Consider the following 21,539-nt stretch of genomic DNA (forward strand, 5'->3'; position numbering starts at 1 on the left):
GTGGAGGGAGGGGATGGGGGTGGCAGTGGCGCCGGCGGTGACCAATAAGAACGCAGCGTTGAAATATAATTACAACACTTTATGTACATATTTATATACATATTTATATAATATTTACATATTGATATAATATGTAACTACAAGCTCCATTCACAGACAGAGTCCCATTGCTTTTATCAGCGGTCGAGCGAGTCAAAAGATGCCCAAAAAATATATATATATTTTTTGTTTTAAAAATTTTTTTGTTGTAATTTTTTTATTTTTTTATTTGTGGCGGCCGTAATTCTTTCGTGGCGGGCCGCCACAAATAAATGAATGTGTGGGAAACCCTGCACTGTATTTATGTTATTCACATGTGAATATTCATGACAAATTTCTGCTTTGTTTTAAAGATGTGATTTTTGGTTTTACACTGTATGAACCAAAAATTGAGAAGGAATTCTACCTTTGCAACCTCATTATTCTATTGGCTAAGTTTTATATTCATAAATGTAAGTTTCTCATTACCCGACCTGTCTTTTGTGCCTTTTAAAAAAGATTTTGAACTTTACATTAAAACGCTCTCTACCTCTAACAACAAAATAGCTGTGAAAACGATGATGCTGTGTTCCAAATTTAAGTTATTTAATGAATCTGAATGAGCCCATGGCTTTGCACTTTGTTTATTATATATATATTTTTTTGTATTCTATTTTTGTTATTTTGAATTTACAACCCCCTGGCGCTGTTTTGTTCTGTTTTTATAATGTTTTGTAAAGTTTTATATTGTTGTTGGACTTACTGTTTTTAATTGTTGAAATTTATAAATAAACATAAAAATAAATAATAAATAAATAAACTCTCGCGATATTTCCGTTGTCCGACTTCCGGAGCATTTTACTTGACGCTGGAACCCGGTGTTGCATCGATAACGATAGTCTTTTTGGGGGGGAATAGTTTGATAAGCACGCAACTGCAAACCATGCGGTGTTTTTTTTTTTTAATTATTCTGGAATAGTTACGTGCCACTTTTTGTAATGTAGCTGCAACATTCGCTCCCATTAGCATTAGCAGCTATCTGCGGCTAGGCTAACGTTAGCTCGCCGTATCGCATGTCAACTTTGTTTAACCGCCTTTTTTTAAAGTCTCAAAACATTATTCATTTGGGGACGCCGAAACGCTTATAAGAATGCTGCCGACTGGAGCAGTGAGTACTTTTCTAATACTACCACTATGTAGGACTATGAGAATGATTAACGTGTTTTTGCCCTGTGATTGTCTTGTTAGCATTAGGCAGTCACGACTTCATACATTTATATAATCTAATTAATCTTTACAACATGCCCTAAAAGGGGGAGGAAGAAGCAAAGTTTAATGAATCCCACCCTTTTTCTAATTAATTGCAATTGCCAACACGTGTGTTAGAATAGAATAGAATATAAAGTACTTTATTGATCCCTGGGGGAAATTCAGCACTTCAGTTCGCTCACAATAGACAATAATAATAACAAATAATAATATCTAACGTCCATCCATCCATCCATCTTCTTCCGCTTATCCGAGGTCGGGTCGCGGGGGCAGCAGCCTAAGCAGGGAAGCCCAGACTTCCCTCTCCCCAGCCACTTCGTCTAGCTCTTCCCGGGGGATCCCGAGGCGTTCCCAGGCCAGCCGGGAGACATAGTCTTCCCAACGTGTCCTGGGTCTTCCCCGTGGCCTCCTACCGGTTGGACGTGCCCTAAACACCTCCCTCGGGAGGCGTTCGGGTGGCATCCTGACCAGATGCCCGAACCACCTCATCTGGCTCCTCTCGATGTGGAGGAGCGACGGCTTTACTTTGAGTTCCTCCCGGATGACAGAGCTTCTCACCCTATCTCTAAGGGAGAGCCCCGCCACACGGCGGAGGAAACTCATTTCGGCCGCTTGTACCCGTGATCTTATCCTTTCGGTCATGACCCAAAGCTCATGACCATAGGTGAGGATGGGAACGTAGATCGACCGGTATATTGAGAGCTTTGCCTTCCGGCTCAGCTCCTTCTTCACCACAACAGATCGGTACAACGTCCGCATTACTGAAGACGCCGCACCGATCCGCCTGTCGATCTCACGATCCACTCTTCCCTCACTCGTGAACAAGACTCCTAGGTACTTGAACTCCTCCACTTGGGGCAGGGTCTCCTCCCCAACCCGGAGATGGCACTCCACCCTTTTCCGGGAGAGAACCATGGACTCGGATTTGGAGGTGCTGATTCTCATTCCGGCCGCTTCACACTCGGCTGCGAACCGATCCAGTGAGAGCTGAAGATCCTATATGAATAATATAAATATATTCTACATATATTCTACATTTAAGTGCAGTCAAGGAACATATGCATTATACAGTCTGATGGCTGTCGGTATGAAGGACCTCCTGTGTCGTTCTGTGTTGCATTTTGGGAGTCTGAGCCTTCCACTGAACGTGCTCATTCTCTCCGCAAGGTCCGAGTGTAGTAGGTGGGAGGTGTTGTCCATAATGGCTAGGAGTTTTGCTAGACTTCTCCTCTCTGACACCACCGCCAGAGAGTCTAGCTCCACTCCCACCACGTTACTGGCCCTCTCTACCAGCTTGTCCAGTCTGTATGTGTCCCTCGCCCCAGCAAGCCATGGCGTACAAGAAGGCGCCCGCCACCACCGACTCGTAGAGCGTCTTCAACCTCTTTTTACAGACGTTGAAGGATCCTAGCCTCCCTTCTTGTAGAGGGCCTCAGCGTGTTTTGACCTATTCAGCTTGTTGTTGATGTGTACTCCGAGGTATTTATAATCCTCTACCATGTCCACATCCACCCCCCTAATGGAAACAGGGGTTGCCAGAGTACTCCTCCTCCTTCCCAGGTCCACAACCAGCTCCTTGGTCTTCGTCACATTAAGCTGGAGGTGTTTTTTTCCACACCATGTGACAAAGTCCTCCACCAGTGCCCTGTATTCCTCATCATCACCATCCTCAATACACCCCACTATCGCAGAGTCATCAGAAAACTTCTGAAGGTGGCGGGACTCTGATTGATAGTGGAAATCGGTGGTGTAAATGGTGAAGAGGAAGGGGTAGAGGACTGTGCCCTGCGGGGCCCCGGTGTTGCTGACCAGCCTGTCAGACACACAGTCCTGCAGTCGAACGTACTGTGGTCTGTCAGTCAGGTAATCTACAACCCAGAACACCAAAGGGGCCTCCACCTGCATCTTCTCCAACTTCCCACCCAGTAGCCCAGGCCGTATGGTATCGAAAGAACTGGAGAAGTCAAAAAACATGACCCTCACACTGCTTGCAGACTTGTCCAGGTGGGCGTGGGCTCGGTTCAGCAGGTAGATGACTGCGTCCTCCACTCCCAGTTGTGGCTGGTAGGCGAATTGGAGTGGGTCCAGGTGGGGCTTGACTGTTCACTTCCTGTTGTCATTTTGTACCACAATGAATTCAAAATCAATCAATCTTATATATAGCCCTAAATCACAAGTGTCTCAAAGGGCCGCACAAGCCACAACGACATCCTCGGCTCAGATCCTACATCAGGGCAAAGAAAAATTCAACCCACATCAGGGCAAGGAAAAACTCAACCCAATGGGATAACAATGCGAAACCTTAGAGGGGACCGGTGCAATGGACGTCGAGTGGTTCTAGCATAATATTGTGAGAGTTCAGTTCATAGTGGATCTAACATAATAGTGAGAGTCCGGTCCATAGTGGATCTAGCATAACAGTGAGAGTCCAGTCCATAGTGGATCTAACAATATAGTAAGAGTCCAGTCCATAGTAGATCTAACATATACTGAGTCTAGTCCATAGTGGATCGAACATAATAGTAATTGTCCAGTCCATAGTGGATTTAACATAATAGTGAGAGTCAAGTCCATAGAGGATCTAACACAGGGGTCGGGAACCTTTTTGGCTGTGAGAGCCATGAAAGCCAAATATTTCAAAATGTATATCCGTGAGAGACACATAATATTTTTTAACACTGAATACAACTAAATGCGTGCATTTTAAAGTAAAACCAACATTTTTAGAGTATGATGTCTTTTATTATTTTTAATAACATTGTTATTCAAAAAGTTAACCAATAATAAATACAATACTTCTTACCATTAATGCGACATCTTGAACAGGTGCGATAGAAAATGGATGGTTGGATTAAAATGCATGAGAATGTTTTATAATTTGAACGTTATTTTTAACACTGTGATTACAAGCGGAATTATTCATTACTTAACGTGTTAAACAATGTCAGCTAAGATTTATCTGAGAGCCAGATGCAGTCATCAAGAAAGCCACATCTGGCTCTAGAGCCATAGTTTCCCTACCCCTGATCTAACATAATAATGAGAGTCCAGTCCATAGTGGATCTAACATAATAGTGAAAATCCAGTCCATAGTGGATCTAACGTAATAGTGAGAATCCAGTCCATAGTGGATCTAACATAATAGTGAGAGTTCAGTCCATAGTGGATCTAACGTAATAGTGAGAGTCCAGTCCATAGTGGGGCCAGCAGGAGATTATCTTGAGCGGAGACAGGTCAGCAGTTCAGAGACGTCCCCAACTGATGCACAGATGAGTGGTCCACCCTGGGTCCCAACTTTGGACATTTAGCGCATCATCTGTTCCCTCCACAAAGGAGAGGGGGGCAGAGAGGAAAAGAAAGGGCAGATCAACTGGTCTGAAAGGGGGGTCTATTTAAAGGCAAATGAGTTTTAAGATGGGACTTAAATGCTTGTACTGAGATAGCGTCTCTAACTGTTACTGGGAGGGAATACCATATTACTGGAGCCCGAATAGAAAACTCTCTATTGCCCGCAGACTTTTTTTGGGCTCTAAGAATCACTAATGAGCCGGAGTTCTTTTAACACAGATTTCTTGATGGGACATATGGTACAATACAATCAGCAAGATAGGATGGAGCTAGACCGTGTAGTATTTTATACGTAAGTAGTAAAACCTTATAGTCACATTTTAAGTGCTCAGGAAGCCAGTGCAGGTGAGCCAGAACAGGTGTATATATATAGGTATATATGTACATAGGTATATACAGTATAGACGTGAATGATCAAACTTTCTTGTTCTTGTCGAAAGTCTAGCAGCCGCATTTTGTACCAACTGTAATCTTTTAATGCTAGACATGGGGGGACCCGAAAATAATACCTTACAGTAATCGAGACGAGACGTAACGAACGCATGAATAATGATGTCAGCGTCGCTAGTGCACAAAATGGAACGAATTTTAGCGATATCACGGAGATGAAAGAAGGCAGTTTTAGTAAGACCCTTAATGTGTGACTCAAACTTGAGTTGGGTCGAAGAGAATACTGAGATTCTTTACCGAGTCGCCTTGTGTAATTGTTTGGTTGTCAAATGTTAAGGTGGTATTATTGAATAGGTAAGGTAAAATAGGTAAATACACAAGTTCTCCTAATAAATAGCTAATAACAAAAATAACTGAGTATGTACTTGGTGGTGTACATTTGTGTTTTCTGTTCAAATTAATTATAAATAATTTGGGTTTTCTTGTTACTTTCCAAGGCTGTGACAAACGTCACGGCTTTGGCTCAGGTAGACCGAGAGAAGATTTATCAATGGATCAATGAGTTGTCCAGCCCCGAGACCAGAGAGAATGCCTTGCTGGAGCTCAGCAAAAAACGTGAATCTGTGCCGGACCTGGCACCCATGCTTTGGCACTCCTGCGGCACCATTGCAGCCCTTCTGCAGGTATGTCCGTGCCCGTATACAATTAGGTTGGCAAAAAGAGTTGAATCGAAAAGCAAAAAGCTGCCATTTTACGCAGAGTCCTTGTGCCCATTGACCCCCACCCCGCCAGGCAGGGCGAGATGGGTTCACTCCTGGCTTGTCCAAGGCTTGCTGGCTATCATTTGTTCGAGGAATATTTTCCCTCCTTTTGGCTGGAATACAACACCATAGAAATCACTAGCTTTGGCCTTTTTTTCTGCTAGAAGAGATACAGTCACATACACATATATTACGCTACGTTAACAGTGTTGGTCCCAGGGACCCCATCAAGTCATAAAAATGGGGTCACACTTTTTTGTAACCGTTTTGCAAACAAGTGTATGCATTATTCTGTTATATCTCACATTCTATATTGTTTTGGAACAAGGTTGTCATAAATGTTACTTCATTAAAACATTTTTTTTTGCATATGTAAATGTATTCAGTTATCAACATTCATTCACTTCCTTTTTTCTTTCATGGATCTAAACCAGGGGTCGGGAACCTTTTTGGCTGAGAGAGCCATGAAAGCCAAATATTTCAAAATGTATTTCCGTGAGAGCCGTATAATATTTTTTAACACTGAATACAACTAAATGCATGCATTTTTAAATAAGACCAACATTTTTAGAGTATAATAAATCTCTTATTCTTTTTAATTACATTGTTATTCTGAAGCTAACCAATAATAAATAAAATGTCATGTCTGTTGATCATGTTTTTGTTTGGCCATGTGCTGTTTGTCCTTTGGACTCTTTAAGTTTCTGTTTTTTTCCACTCCCTTGTCTGGTTTCCTTGGTTACTCATTTTGTCCACCTGTCTCTGGTGGAAAAAATGCCCACTCACCTGTTTCCCGAGCACTAATCAGAGGCAGTATTTAAGCTGGTCTTTGCCAGTCAGTCGCCTTGTGCTGACTTGTTTCATGCCTTGCCATAGTTTCGTGCTTCATGCCATGCCAAGTAAGTTTTGTTTGATTTATGTTCTTAGTCTGTTTATGCGTTAGCTTTGTTCTGTAGCCCAAGTTGTGCCAACGCTGTGAGCGATTTTTGTTTGTATATTTTTTTAGTTAAAATTGAATCATTTTTTTACCTAAATGCCATACCCCGAGTAGTCCATTTGCCTTCCTGGGAGAACGACCCCGCAGCAAGCTGCAACACCCAAATCAGGTACCTACTGTAGTGTTTACTTTTTGAAATACCTTTTTTAGAGGTAAAATCTACCCAAACAACCACTTTGCTACTGCTATAAATGTATTTGAAGGGTATTTCAACAAGTAAACAGTAAAGTAGGTACTTGATTTTGATATATGTAATGCCCATAAGGGTATTCTCATAAAGTATGCAGAGATAAGATGTCAGTATCAAAATATTACTTGAAATCAATTTTTGGCATCACCAAAGTGGTCGTTTGTGTAGATTTTACCTCTAAAAAGGGTATTTCAAAAAGTAAACACTACAGTAGGTACCTGATTTTGATATATGTAATGCTCATAAGGGTATTCTAGTAAAATATGCAATGTGTAGATATTGCAATGTTATGTTGACTCAGTTTTTGTCAGGCAATATTACATTTAATGAACATTTAACGTAAATGAAGAGATCCAAACACTTTATAAATATTTATGTGCAGGAAGAAATTACAGTTACAATTGTATGTAACTTCCAAACTAGAAATAAGTTTTATCACATCAACATCGGACTAACAACAATCCTTTAAATCTCATTATTACCACAGAAAAGGAAGGATAATATCAAACACGTAGTGGGACAATAACCACGAAGATAAAGTGTTTGTTTTACACTTAGTAATCCGCTGTGGACAGACAAAGCCAAGCAATGCAGGAAAGCGCTCCTGTGAAGGAAATACATTTTTGGCAGGCAATCACATTTTGGCACAACACCGGAAAATATAAACAAAACAAAACACCAGTGGAAAACGATCATCAATAATAAAAAAAAACAAGCAAATCGAAGTTTTGACACGGAAAAGGCAGGGTCAGTAAAATAAAAAAAAATCTGCTTCCCGGGGATGCACAGACTCCCGGAAATGTGCACCCTTTCTGATTTCAATGTGTAAAAACACACAAAAAGCGCGTTAACTGCAACATTGGTTAACACTCAACTTTACCCAAAAATACATTTCTAATGAGAATCTGACCTGCATGTGCAAATGACGTCACATGCACTGCAGTGTTTATGGAAGTAGAAATGACTTCAATTAGTCAGTCTCAGTACTGGCGCGTTTGTGCAATCAAAGTCCAACATTTTTTTAACTCAAATATTGCGCGTGGAAGATTAAAAAGGAGGTGGACAATTATTTTGTCTTTCGCAGTTTTACGGGATAATTTGCTTAGATGTCTGTTTGAAGAGCGTGTCTGCAGTCGCAGACAAGAGTGGTAGAACTTTCACGTGAGTTCCTAAAACATATTGCTTTCATTGTTTTTCTGCTCCGTTGTCAACTGTTTACTTTCTAACCGTCTATTTTGGTGAAAAGTTATGACGCTTATCGCTTTGTGGTGACATTCTTGTCAGAGTAACGTGACCTGAACACAGGAGCGTTCACCTTGAGAACGCATCGCATATATATCCACTTTATTGCCACATGCAAAAGAGACCTAAAGCTCATATGAAAAAAATGGGATAAGGATATGATAAAAAATCCGATTTAGGTCGCATATGGGCAAAAAAAAAATCTGAATTGACTTGTGTGAATAAAACCTTATTCTATTTAGTCTTAATAGTGTCACAAAGTACCAGGTGCAGGAGAGAGAGTGGATAGAAAGTGCCAGTTAATTGCCAGTTTCGAGCCCCCCCAGGCAAGATGGACAAAAGCATGAGAGGCGGACAACCATTTTAGAGATTGCCCTGAACTTTCGATGGTAACTTCTATTGTTTGTACTGACTCCTTTTTGTAGAATAACTTGTTCAACTTCAATTATAGTTGCCTTTCATCCTTTTCGACAGCCTTAGAATAAAAGGATCTCTCTTCCCTACTGAAGTGTGTTTATTCATTTCTATTAAAAAGTCAATTGTTTGGGAGTTTTTTTTTAAAGCAGGACAAGACAAAGAGGAGTCTCATTACAATGATAAAAAAATGTATTCAAAACAAAAGCACATGGGTGTGTGTTATGGGTGTGTGCAGCAAGACCCTTGGGAGTTTTTTTTCGAAGCAGGACAAGACAAAGAGGAGTCTCATAAGAATGATAAAAAAAATATCTTCAAAACAAAAGCACATGGGTGTGTGTTAAAATAATCCCAGGGAATTGCTATCTTCTAGGGAAGAATTTTTTGAGTCATATTTTTTATTGACGTGTCCAATTTCATAAATGTACTTACACTGTTTTAATGCCAGATACATTTTTTCTTTTGTACAGTTCTTTATTATGAATGCAATATGCGGCAAATAACTCCCATCAATCATGATGTTTCATGTTTGTGTAGTTCTAATAGTTTATTTTCTGGTTTTAGGAAATCGTGAACATCTATCCTTCTATAAACCCACCAACACTTACAGCTCACCAGTCCAACAGGGTGTGCAATGCCTTGGCACTTCTGCAGTGTGTTGCGTCACATCCTGAAACAAGGTAAATGGGAATTGGGCCAGGAAAAAAGCATTTACCAATACCTTTTCGGTGTCCAAATCTGATATTGATAATGTATATTTGTCCAATGTCAGCAAAAAAACAAATATTGGATTATAGCAGTCTTGGAAATCGCATGATATATGTGGTAGAAAAGGGACGAATTGAATGTTTTATTGACCGACAGCACAATAGTTCACATCTAATAGTTAATGTTGAAAACCTAAATTCAAAATATTTTCATCCACTAGGTCGGCCTTTCTTGCAGCTCACATTCCACTTTTCCTTTATCCTTTTCTCCACACTGTGAGCAAAACACGCCCATTTGAGTACCTGCGACTTACCAGCCTGGGAGTCATAGGTAAGTTATCACAAATACAGTGTTGACCTTGTAAGTTTACCCCTCACAAAGATATAAACATGCCACACATTTTATGTCAGCTTTATTTTCAACAGATACAGAATGTAAAATTAAAAAGCAGGTAAACTTCGGCTGACCGATTACCGGTATATGATTATCATTGATCCCGATTAATTTGAGTTCGATTTCCTTGATTAAACATGCCAGAAATGTCTGTTAGAAGTTACCGCTGTAGTAAACAGGGCGCTGCTCCCTAATCCAACATACCACAGGGATTGGGGTGATTGAGTGCATAAACCTGGAAGTCGCTGTATTCGGCATGAAGTTTGGAAATGAACACCTGACTGGCAATGCTTGGGAAAAAAAGGATTCAACGAATCTTATTGTCCCAGATTTGGCCAAATGAGTACCACAAGATCAATAGTTCAGACCCAACCTTTTGTGGGCTCTGAACCGAGAATGTCGTTTTGGCTTGTGCAGCTCTTTGAGACACTTGTGATTTAGGGCTATATAAATAAACATTGATTGATTGATTGAATAGTATGTAATAGGGGTTCGGTTCATTTTCGGTACAGTAAGAAAACAATAAAATATAAATTTTTTTGGTTATTTATTTGCCAAATTTGCAAAATCTTCCACCAAAAATATTTTTCTTAGTGAAATATTTAATGTGAAGTAATGGGACCTTGGATAATAATTCATAATAACATTTTGATGTTATTATTTTGATTTGATTTTGATTCAATATTATAGAATATAATAAATATAAATTACTTTATTGATCCCTGGGGGAAATTCAGCACCACAGTTAAGCTTACAATAGACAAGAATAATAATAAACAATATAATATATATGTAATATATAAATATATTCTACAAATACTACATATTCTCTACACATGTTTGTTTTGAGCAATGACAGTTTGAAAGAAAAAAAACCCAGCTGTTTTATTAGTCAACATTGCAACTTTTTCTAAATTACATTTAACCTTTAAGCTTTTTTATTCCACTTTTGTTATGTTTTTGTTTATTTTAATAGTATTTTTAGAATGTGCCGTGGGCCTTTAAAACATTAGCTGTGGGCTGCAAATGGCCTCCGGGGCACACTTTTGACACACAAATTAAATCTGATAAATCTATGGATAAAAAGCAGACGCGTACGCTCTCTCTGTCTCTCCTTCTCCCTCACGAATGTTATGCGCGCGCAATTTTTTTGGGTTTTAACCTTCTTAACACTGAACGTACATTGAAAATACACGCAACCATAACTCGAGGTGCCGGACATTTGGGGCGTTTGGGGGGCTCCGCCCGGGCGGCCCAGTGTGGGGGTTTTGGGTCCAGTGAGGGAAGGACGTGTGGTCAGGACCTAGCCTGGTCGCATACGTCCTCTTTTCACCGGACCTGTCCTCATTTGCGGTTCGATAAAATACCCATACCGTTACACCCCTAGTATGTACATCATTGAAATAAAATAACATAGGATATATTTACGCAGCATAGGTGAATGGAAATATATTAAAAATGGAATTGATTGTCATTCTGTGGTTAAAATGAATGACCCCAAACCAAAGCCCAGTTTACCACAGTCAGGACACATTTGGTTTGGTATCCTTTGCTACATAGCACCATCTGCGTTCTGTCTCCCTCTCTCTGTCACAGTAAAATAGACCATTTTCAAATTTCCATATCTTTGAAAGGGGCTAAACAACATTACAGTGGAATTTGAATGCAGTACTTATTTCACCCAATGTTTGTTTTCTATTCGTTGACAGTATCTACTCTAAACAGCAGTTTTATCATTACTACAGGTGCGCTGGTTAAAACCGATGAGCAAGAAGTGATCAACTTCCTCCTCACTACTGAAATCATCCCACTGTGTCTTCGTATTATGGAGTCAGGGAGTGAACTCTCCAAAACGGTATTGTTGGATATTTTTCATTGACCCACATCATCAGTCTCAATTGCAGTGAAGTGCACTAACTTTTGTTTTACTTTAAACTCTTATGCTGTAATTAATGTTAATAGAGGTGAATACTCATAACCAACAATTTCCTTTCATTAAAAAAAAAAGTTATACTTTTTAATGCCTTAATTTGCTTTTATAAAATTGAAAATCATTTGTTGTCTTAGCTTTTTGTTTGTATCTGAAGTACATGCACCTAAACTTGTCCAGGAAAACGTATTGCTTTGTTGTAAAAACATGACCAACTTCTGTTTTGTCTAGAAGTCTAGTTTAGAGAAGTGTTTGAGCTTGGGTAAATGATCAACCAGATTAATTCATTAATTCAGCAGAGTTTAAAAATATATTTTTTGAATTCTGACATTTTGCTGACGTGAGCTTCCAAATTGACGCTGGCGCTGCTGTCTGTGTGTTTTAATAAAGTAAGGCCTTTTCTCTGTAGAACCCTCATATTGATTGATTGAGAAGTTTATCGACATCTTAAATAATTGAATCCATGTAATGCTTTAAAAAGGCAAATGGATGGCACGAAAAGCCAAAAGGCTTGTTTCCATTGTGGTCCTTTAAATATTCATCACATTTGATACATTCAATAATAAGACATATAACACCTGTAACATGTACATAAAAAATAAAGTTAAATAATGGATAAATTATGTACCTATACACAGTAGACATGTCAGGTGATTTGAAAAAAATATATACCAAAAAAATGTACTACTCTTACATACAACATGGGGGGGGGACTGCGCCTCACCGTATGACATTTCTCTGCATTTTATTGTCAGATTAGCAAGAATAAAGATGTCACACTAATACTGGGCCATATAAATAAATTACGAGCAAGCCAACTTGCTTTGAAAGCAGTAAGAAGCATAAACATACAAAAGTTATATCAAAGTGAAGGTAAAGTAATTTTTGGTGCTCATGGTTTATGCATTTTTTTTTATAGCCTTGAGTGATCCATGTACTCATGTGGACACAATCTTCACATTTCGTATTATTTTTAGGCCTCTACACTTTATGATCACTGTATTTCAACACTACAGAGCGCACCGGTATATAAGCCGCAACCACTACATTTTTAGAAGAAAAACTTTTTTTCCCATATATTGGCCGCACCGGACTATAGGCCACAGATTGTATATACGTTGGAAAATTTACACACAAATATTTTGTAAATGTTTATTTACATACATTAAGTGTTTCCAAACAGTGTCTGTAACAAGGCAATAAAATGGATGATCAAACAAAACAGAAGTCATCGTTGTGGACCCACCAGCTGCAATCAGCTAAACAGACTCAATAACTTCACGGTGACCTTTTGGTGAATTAAAAAAAACCTGAAACAATACAAAAAGAATGGCATTGTAAGTTAAAAATACTAACACACACAATTGTTAACATGTTAGCACATTAGCTGATGCTAATAATGCTCGCTTGATTATATTATCATAGCACATACAAATTTGCTTGAAAACACTCCTGCATACATCACACATGGGACTTATTAGTAAGTATAAACAGTTCTAGTTAGATTGTAAAACTTACAAACATTGCTTTGAGTGATGAATGAAGAATTCATACGAGTAGGAACGCTGCGGACGGCTAGAAGACTGACTTATGGTTGAAAGTACAAACCGGAAGGACACTGATGCACCTGCAGTAAGCAAACTCGTCCAAACAATGGCATTTTAGCACAAACAATAACAATCCATTGCGGTGTATTTGCTTATGTTTTTTTAAAACTATTTGCATTGTGCCCGTCCGCAAAGAAAAATTAATAAATTAGCTGCACCATTTTATAAGCACAGGGTTTAAAGCATAGGAAAGCAGTAGCAGCTTATAGTCTTGAATTTACAGTAGTTAGAAAATGTGACTTGGAATATTGCTTCTAAAAAGGTAAAAGTTTGCAGTTTAAAGCTGAAATGATGGTGAGTGTTTGAAAAAAAAAAAAAAAAAAAGTAAAAAAAAGTCGACCAGTGTAGCAGAATGATGATGTTCCACCTTAAGGGGTTCAAAATATTGTAGCACTAGTGAAGCTGTCAGTTTTTCAACGGCAATTGATGTCATTGTGTTTTAGGTGGTATCTCTTCACTAATCTTTCCCTTTCACTTTTTTTGTGCCAGGTTGCTACTTTCATATTGCAGAAGATCTTGCTGGATGACACCGGGCTGGCCTACATCTGTCAGACATACGAGCGCTTCTCCCACGTCGCCATGATCCTTGTGAGTGTCACCTCCAAAGCTCTCCCCCCGTCTTGAGGTCGGTGTCAACAATAAGTGAAACCTACAGTTGAACATTCAACCTCCTGTCTGCAGGGAAAAATGGTACTGCAGTTGTCTAAAGAGCCATCAGCACGTCTGCTGAAGCATGTTGTTCGATGTTACCTTCGCCTCTCAGATAACCTCAGGTACATACATTTTTGTCTTCTACGACATCATTACAATGAACAATTTACAGTTTCACACTTTCACGTCTCAAAAAAGGAGTAGGAAGAAGCAGCTCTGTCTGTTTCATAGCATTTTTAACACATTGGTTTACTTCCTCCACTCAATCTGTAACGCAAATGAATAAGTCAACAAACAAACATAAATATTTATTGTAAATTGTGATTCACATATGTTGCTAAATACGTGAAGGATAGATCATGTCAGCGTTTCTTAACCATAGGGCTTGGGCCGCCTAAAAGGAGCTGTTTTTCAGCTGCGATATGTATGGGTCGCAGCTGACCTCAGTTGTAATACACTTTTCCACCACTTGCGGCAGTAATGACTATCAAACAGAATACGCCTGGAGCCAAAGTCATAGTAAAGTTTAAGCATATAAGTCAAACAAAGTACTAATATGATCCTGTTTAAGTAACTGTTATAACATCAGTGTCTACAAAATAGAAAAACAAGAATCCTGATAATTATCGTTAACCTTATTGATAAATGACACATTATTTATCTTTGAACCCTGGGCCCAACTTATCCTCTACAAAGGCGCTTGTGATCCACTCAAATATTAGCACTGAATTGGTGATCTTACTCTTGATTTTAATCCATCCATCCATCCATTTTCTACCGCTTATTCCCTTTTGGGGTCGCGGGGGGCGCTGGCTAATGATATTCAATAATTACATCTAACCTATTTAGTTTACAATCTTTTCAAATGATATGAAACGATGTGTTAATCACAAATGTTATTTATATAACGCATAAATTAGAAAAAATAACGTGATACCAACTTAATGAAAAAGAAGGAAAATAAGCCGGGGGTCTGGAAAAATCATAAAGAGTACAAAGTTTATTATATTAGCTAACTTCCTTTGTCTGAAATGACATTTGTGATTCATACCAGGAAGTAACAAATATATTGCATGTTGTTTGTTTCAAAATGATTCAACTGTTCAATATCAGAATATAAACAGTAAGCGACTGTCTTGTTGTAAAACACCAATGAAAATCAAATGTAGCATTTACAGAGGCTGGCATGTAGCAAAAGTCATCACAAGTCTGTCACAATCATGTGTGTTCTTAAATGTGTCTTCCATGTCGAGAGCAGTTTTAATTTGGCTTGAATGGTAAACAACTAAAAGGAATGTGTTGGGCATTGTTTTATCCAGACGCATACATTTGTCCAAAAGAGGCCAAATAGATGCATTGTGGATTTCCTGGACGTCGTCTACATCGCTTAAAGAAGGGAATCCCTCTGCCATCTTCCAGTCGTTTTTAAATGTATAAATCGCCCGCTTAAATATTCCCTCTCGTCTTCATTTGGGACGTCTGTTGTGATTTACCTTCCTGGTTTCATGACATTCCCGATCTTGCCTCTGATTGGCCTGTCCGTGATGTTTTGCTCTAATCTCTACTCAGTGGCCTAGTGGTTAGAGTGTCCGCCCTATATAAAAAATAATTAAACGCATAATCAAATTAATATATTAGTCGCTGCTTACAGCTGAGATAGGCTCCAGCACCCCCCGCGACCCCAAAAGGGACAAGCGGTAGAAAATGGATGAATGGATGTTTACAAGCAGCCATGACTGCGATGTGGCCCTCTATGAAAACTAGTTAGACACCCCTGTTCCAATAGCAACAAATCACACATAATGTGGACAAATGATGCATTTGTTTACTTAGTAAATAACCATTGATGACAAAAAAAATGCAACCAAAGACAATTTAAAAAATATTTATTTTACCAAGTAACACTAAATTGGCCCTAATGTAAATTAGAGTGTGAATGTTGTCTATTTGTGTTAACCCTGTCATAAGGTGGCGGTGTACCCCGCCTTCCGCTCAAATTTGTACATACAGTGTAAAAAAAAATCTGTAAATTTCACAGTAAAAAAAAATGGCAACTCAGCCATCAGAATTTTACTGTAAAATTTATGCTGTTTTTTTAAAACCTATGTACCTTTTTTAAAAACTTTTGCCAACTGAATTGCCGGTTTTTACTGTTAAAAGACATGGTACTGATTTTCCAACAGGAATACACAGTAAAAACAACATACTCGGTCGCCAGAGTTAATTTTTATTCATTTACTATAATTAAAACTGTAAATCAAAATATTTTCAAATTGATGGATATTTAAGTCAAGCAGATATTTAGGTATTTATTTTTATTTTAACAAAAAAGGCATGGAAAACATATATTTGTTGCAAATTGGATGATGTTAAAGTTTAAAATGTAGGCAGTTTCAAGCAGTAAATATATTTTTTTTTCTGCCACATTGGAAAGAACAAATACATTTAGTAAGAAAAGATAAGCTACATTATTGACACATTATTTCCAGGCGTTCACGGGCCACTTTAAATGATGTGGTGTGCCACATCTGTCTCCCAGGCTTTGAGTTTGATAGCAGTATGCTAGACGGTACCACAACATAAATGTCAGTTTATGACAACCTAATCTTCAATCACGTGCAATGTAATCAATGATCATTTTCTGATTGGATCTCTTTAATGAGCTTTCGGGTTGCTGTTCAAGATGAAGTCAAATGGGTCATCATAGGAAGAGGGTTCACATCACATTTCACAGTTGTCTCCACTGGGGGGTGGCACAGAACATTAAGATGGATGTAAAAAAAAAAAGGTCACCCAGAATCTTGTGTTTGCGTGTTCAGAGCCAGAGAAGCCCTGCGACAGTGCCTGCCAGACCAGCTGAAGGACAGCACCTTTGCCCAGGTGCTGAAGGACGACACCACCACCAAGCGCTGGCTGGCACAGTTGGTGAAGAACCTGCAGGAAGGCCAGGCCACCGATGCCCGGGGCATCCCGCTGGCCCCGCAGTGATTTAGACTTGGACTGGACTGGTTTGTGAGTTACCGAAAGTGGTGCTAAGACTGTGAAGTGAGTTAGGAATTTGCTTTTGTGTAGGTTCTGTCATCTTTACTGCAGTTTGCTACCCCCATCAATATTTTCAGAACGATTGTCCTCATTCACAATTTTTAAAGCCAACACCATAATTATTGTCTGACATTTTGTGCAGGTTCCAGTACCACTTTTGGTTAATAAAGATGTAATGAACACATTCTTCATGGTGACTTGAGGTTTTACACTATTTAGTATAACACTGTTGACATCATTGACTGCCAGTTTTCACCATTTTGCTTGTTTACACTATTTACACTCTCTGAGCTGCAACCTTATCGTGGTAGAGGAGTTTGCGTGTCCCAATGATCCTAGGAGCTATGTTGTCCGGGGGCATAAAACCCCCTGGTAGGGTCTCCCAAGGCAAACAGGTTCTAGGTGAGGGATCAGACAAAGAGCAGCTCGAAGACCTTTATGAAGAAGAAACATCATGGACCCAGATTTCCCTCGCCCGGACGCGGGTCACCGGGGCCCCCCTCTGGAGCCAGGCCCGGAGGTGGGGCACGATGGCGAGCGCCTGGTGGCCGGGCCTGTTCCCATGGGGCCCGGCCGGGCACAGCCCGAAGAGGCAACGTGGGTCACCCCTCCAATGGGCTCACCACCCATAGCAGGGGCCATAGAGGTCGGGTGCATTGTGAGCTGGGCGACAGCCGAAGGCAGGGCACTTGGCGGTCCGATCCTCGGCTACAGAAGCTAGCTCTTGGGACGTGGAACGTCACGTCACTGGGGGGGAAAGAGCCTGAGCTAGTGCGCGAAGTCGAGAAATTCCGGCTGGATATAGTCGGACTCACTTCGACGCACAGCAAGGGCTCTGGAACCACTTCTCTCGAGAGGGATTGGACCCTCTTCCACTCTGGCGTTGCCGGCAGTGAGAGGCGACGGGCTGGGGTGGCAATTCTTGTTTCCCCCCGGCTCAAAGCCTGTACGTTGGAGTTCAACCCGGTGGACGAAAGGGTAGCCTCCCTCCGCCTTCGGGTGGGGGGACGGGTCCTGACTGTTGTTTGTGCTTATGCACCAAACAGCAGTTCAGAGTACCCACCCTTTTTGGGAACGCTCGAGGGAGTACTGGAAAGTGCTCCCCCGGGTGATTCCCTTGTCCTACTGGGAGACTTCAACGCTCACGTTGGCAACGACAGTGAAACCTGGAGAGGCGTGATTGGGAAGAATGGCCGCCCGGATCTGAACCCGAGTGGTGTTTTGTTATTGGACTTTTGTGCTCGTCACGGATTGTCCATAACAAACACCATGTTCAAGCATAAGGGTGTCCATATGTGCACTTGGCACCAGGACACCCTAGGCCGCAGTTCCATGATCGACTTTGTAGTTGTGTCATCGAATTTGCGGCCTCATGTTATGGACACTCGGGTGAAGAGAGGGGCGGAGCTTTCTACCGATCACCACCTGGTGGTGAGTTGGCTGCGATGGTGGGGGAGGATGCCGGACAGACCTGGGAGGCCCAAACGCATTGTGAGGGTCTGCTGGGAACGTCTGGCAGAGTCTCCTGTCAGACAAAGTTTCAATTCCCACCTCCGGAAGAACTTTGAACATGTCACGAGGGAGGTGCTGGACATTGAGTCCGAGTGGACCATGTTCCGCACCTCTATTGTCGAGGCGGCAGATCGGAGCTGTGGCCGCAAGGTAGTTGGTGCCTGTCGGGGCGGCAATCCTAAAACCCCTTGGTGGACACCAGCGGTGAGGGATGCCGTCAAGCTGAAGAAGGAGTCCTATCGGGTCCTTTTGGCTCATAGGACTCCGGAGGCAGTGGACAGGTACCGACAGGCCAAGCAGTGTGCAGCTTCAGCGGTCGCGGAGGCAAAAACTCAGACATGGGAAGAGTTCGGGGAAGCCATGGAAAACGACTTCCGGACGGCTTCGAAGCGATTCTGGACCACCGTCCACCGCCTCAGGAAGGGGAAACAGTGCACTATCAACACCGTGTATGGTGCGGATGGTGTTCTGCTGACCTCGACTGCGGATGTTGTGGATAGGTGGAAGGAATACTTCGAAGACCTCCTCAATCCCACCAACACGTCTTCCTATGAGGAAGCAGTGCCTGGGGAATCTGTGGTGGACTCACCTATTTCTGGGGCTGAGGTCGCTGAGGTAGTTAAAAAGCTCCTCGGTGGCAAGGCCCCAGGGGTGGACGAGATCCGCCCGGAGTTCCTTAAGGCTCTGGATGCTGTGGGGCTGTCTTGGTTGACAAGACTTTGCAGCATCGCGTGGACATCGGGGGCGGTACCTCTGGATTGGCAGACCGGGGTGGTGGTTCCTCTCTTTAAGAAGGGGGACCGGAGGGTGTGTTCCAACTATCGTGGGATCACACTTCTCAGCCTTCCCGGTAAGGTTTATTCAGGTGTACTGGAGAGGAGGCTACGTCGGATAGTCGAACCTCGGATTCAGGAGGAACAGTGTGGTTTTCGTCCTGGTCGTGGAACTGTGGACCAGCTCTATACTCTCGGCAGGGTTCTTGAGGGTGCATGGGAGTTTGCCCAACCAGTCTACATGTGCTTTGTGGACTTGGAGAAGGCATTCGACCGTGTCCCTCGGGAAGTCCTGTGGGGAGTGCTCAGAGAGTATGGGGTATCGGACTGTCTTATTGTGGCGGTCCGTTCCCTGTACGATCAGTGCCAGAGCTTGGTCCGCATTGCCGGCAGTAAGTCGAACACATTTCCAGTGAGGGTTGGACTCCGCCAAGGCTGTCCTTTGTCACCGATTCTGTTCATAACTTTTATGGACAGAATTTCTAGGCGCAGTCAAGGCGTTGAGGGGTTCCGGTTTGGTAACCGCAGGATTAAGTCTCTGCTTTTTGCAGATGATGTGGTCCTGATGGCTTCATCTGACCGGGATCTTCAGCTCTCGCTGGATCGGTTCGCAGCCGAGTGTGAAGCGACCGGAATGAGAATCAGCACCTCCAAGTCCGAGTCCATGGTTCTCGCCCGGAAAAGGGTGGAGTGCCATCTCCGGGTTGGGGAGGAGACCCTTCCCCAAGTGGAGGAGTTCAAGTAACTAGGAGTCTTGTTCACGAGTGGGGGAAGAGTGGATCGTGAGATCGACAGGCGGATCGGTGCGGCGTCTTCAGTAATGCGGACGTTGTACCGGTCCGTTGTGGTGAAGAAGGAGCTGAGCCGGAAGGCAAAGCTCTCAATTTACCGGTCGATCTACGTTCCCATCCTCACCTATGGTCATGAGCTTTGGGTCATGACCGAAAGGATAAGATCACGGGTACAAGCGGCCGAAATGAGTTTCCTCCGCCGTGTGGCGGGGCTCTCCCTTAGAGATAGGGTGAGAAGCTCTGCCATCCGGGAGGAACTCAAAGTAAAGCCGCTGCTCCTTCACATCGAGAGGAGCCAGATGAGGTGGTTCGGGCATCTGGTCAGGATGCCACCCGAACGCCTCCCTAGGGAGGTGTTTAGGGCACGTCCAACCGGTAGGAGGCCACGGGGAAGACCCAGGACACGTTTGGAAGACTATGTCTCCCGGCTGGCCTGGGAACGCCTCGGGATCCCCCGGGAAGAGCTAGACGAAGTGGCTGGGGAGAGGGAAGTCTGGGTTTCCCTGCTTAGGCTGTTGCCCCCGCGACCCGACCTCGGATAAGCGGAAGATGATGGATGGATGGATGGATGGATACACTATTGATGTCTAAATTACTTGATCATTTCAGATTAACTTCAATTTTCAGCGACCATTAAGTGGTTCATCTTTTGCACTTCATTTCTCGCCAGCATAAGGCAGGCTCTTCTGTTGGCAGTGCAGCAAAAAAAAGGCAAGCAATGGAAGGAATAATAATTATTAAGATCATTTTTAGACTGAGTTCACCTCTCCAAAAATCTCACCTTGTTTGCTCTTCGCCGGCCTTTTGCTGTGACCAATGGACGTGTACACGTTTCCACTTTTTTCATTATCTCAGGCACAGGTGGCAAAATCAAGATCTGGGGCCAGATCTGGCCCGCCACATTGTTTTTAAGGTGGTCGCCCATCGTTTGCCCGCCGCATCGACTAAGGTGGGCTGCCACATCTTTTGCCCGCCGCATCGACTCAAGGCGGGCCGCTGCATCGACTTCAGGTGGGCTGCCACGTTGTTTGCCCGCCACATCTTTTGCCCGCCGCATTGACTTAAGGCGGGCCGCCACATCGACTTATGTCGAGCCGCCACATCGACTTCAGGTGGGCCGCCACTATCTTTGCCCGCCGCATCGACTTAAGTCGGGCCGCCGCATCGACTTAAGTCGGGCCGCCGCATCGACTTAAGTCGGGCCGCCGCATCGACTTAAGTCGGGCCGCCGCATCGACTTAAGTCGGGCCGCCGCATCGACTTAAGTCGGGCCGCCGCATCGACTTAAGTCGGGCCGCCGCATCGACTTAAGTCGGGCCGCCGCATCGACTTAAGTCGGGCCGCCGCATCGACTTAAGTCGGGCCGCCGCATCGACTTAAGTCGGGCCGCCGCATCGACTTAAGTCGGGCCGCCGCATCGACTTAAGTCGGGCCGCCGCATCGACTTAAGTCGGGCCGCCGCATCGACTTAAGTCGGGCCGCCGCATCGACTTAAGTCGGGCC

General features: G+C 42.5%; 2 protein-coding genes across 2 annotated transcripts in view; one reads left to right on the plus strand and one right to left on the minus strand.

The window, feature by feature from the left end:
* Positions 1–850: 850 nt before the first annotated feature.
* On the plus strand, positions 851–17,144 carry cnot9 (CCR4-NOT transcription complex subunit 9). Its single transcript, XM_061918384.1, has 8 exons — positions 851–1,186; positions 5,523–5,708; positions 9,194–9,309; positions 9,558–9,667; positions 11,476–11,585; positions 13,757–13,855; positions 13,949–14,040; positions 16,738–17,144. Exons 1-8 carry the CDS (start codon positions 1,169–1,171, stop codon positions 16,904–16,906), a joined length of 900 nt encoding a protein of 299 aa, XP_061774368.1. The 5' UTR covers positions 851–1,168; the 3' UTR covers positions 16,907–17,144.
* Positions 12,835–21,539, minus strand: part of znf142 (zinc finger protein 142) — a 79,767-nt gene continuing 71,062 nt past the window's right edge. The window contains exon 8 of the transcript XR_009809255.1: positions 12,835–12,970. The gene's annotated coding sequence lies outside the window, so the exon portion shown is untranslated. The remainder of the gene's footprint in view (positions 12,971–21,539) is intronic.

Source organism: Nerophis ophidion, linkage group LG13 (assembly GCF_033978795.1).
Source record: "Nerophis ophidion isolate RoL-2023_Sa linkage group LG13, RoL_Noph_v1.0, whole genome shotgun sequence".
In the NCBI taxonomy this organism is placed as follows: Eukaryota; Metazoa; Chordata; class Actinopteri; order Syngnathiformes; family Syngnathidae; genus Nerophis; species Nerophis ophidion.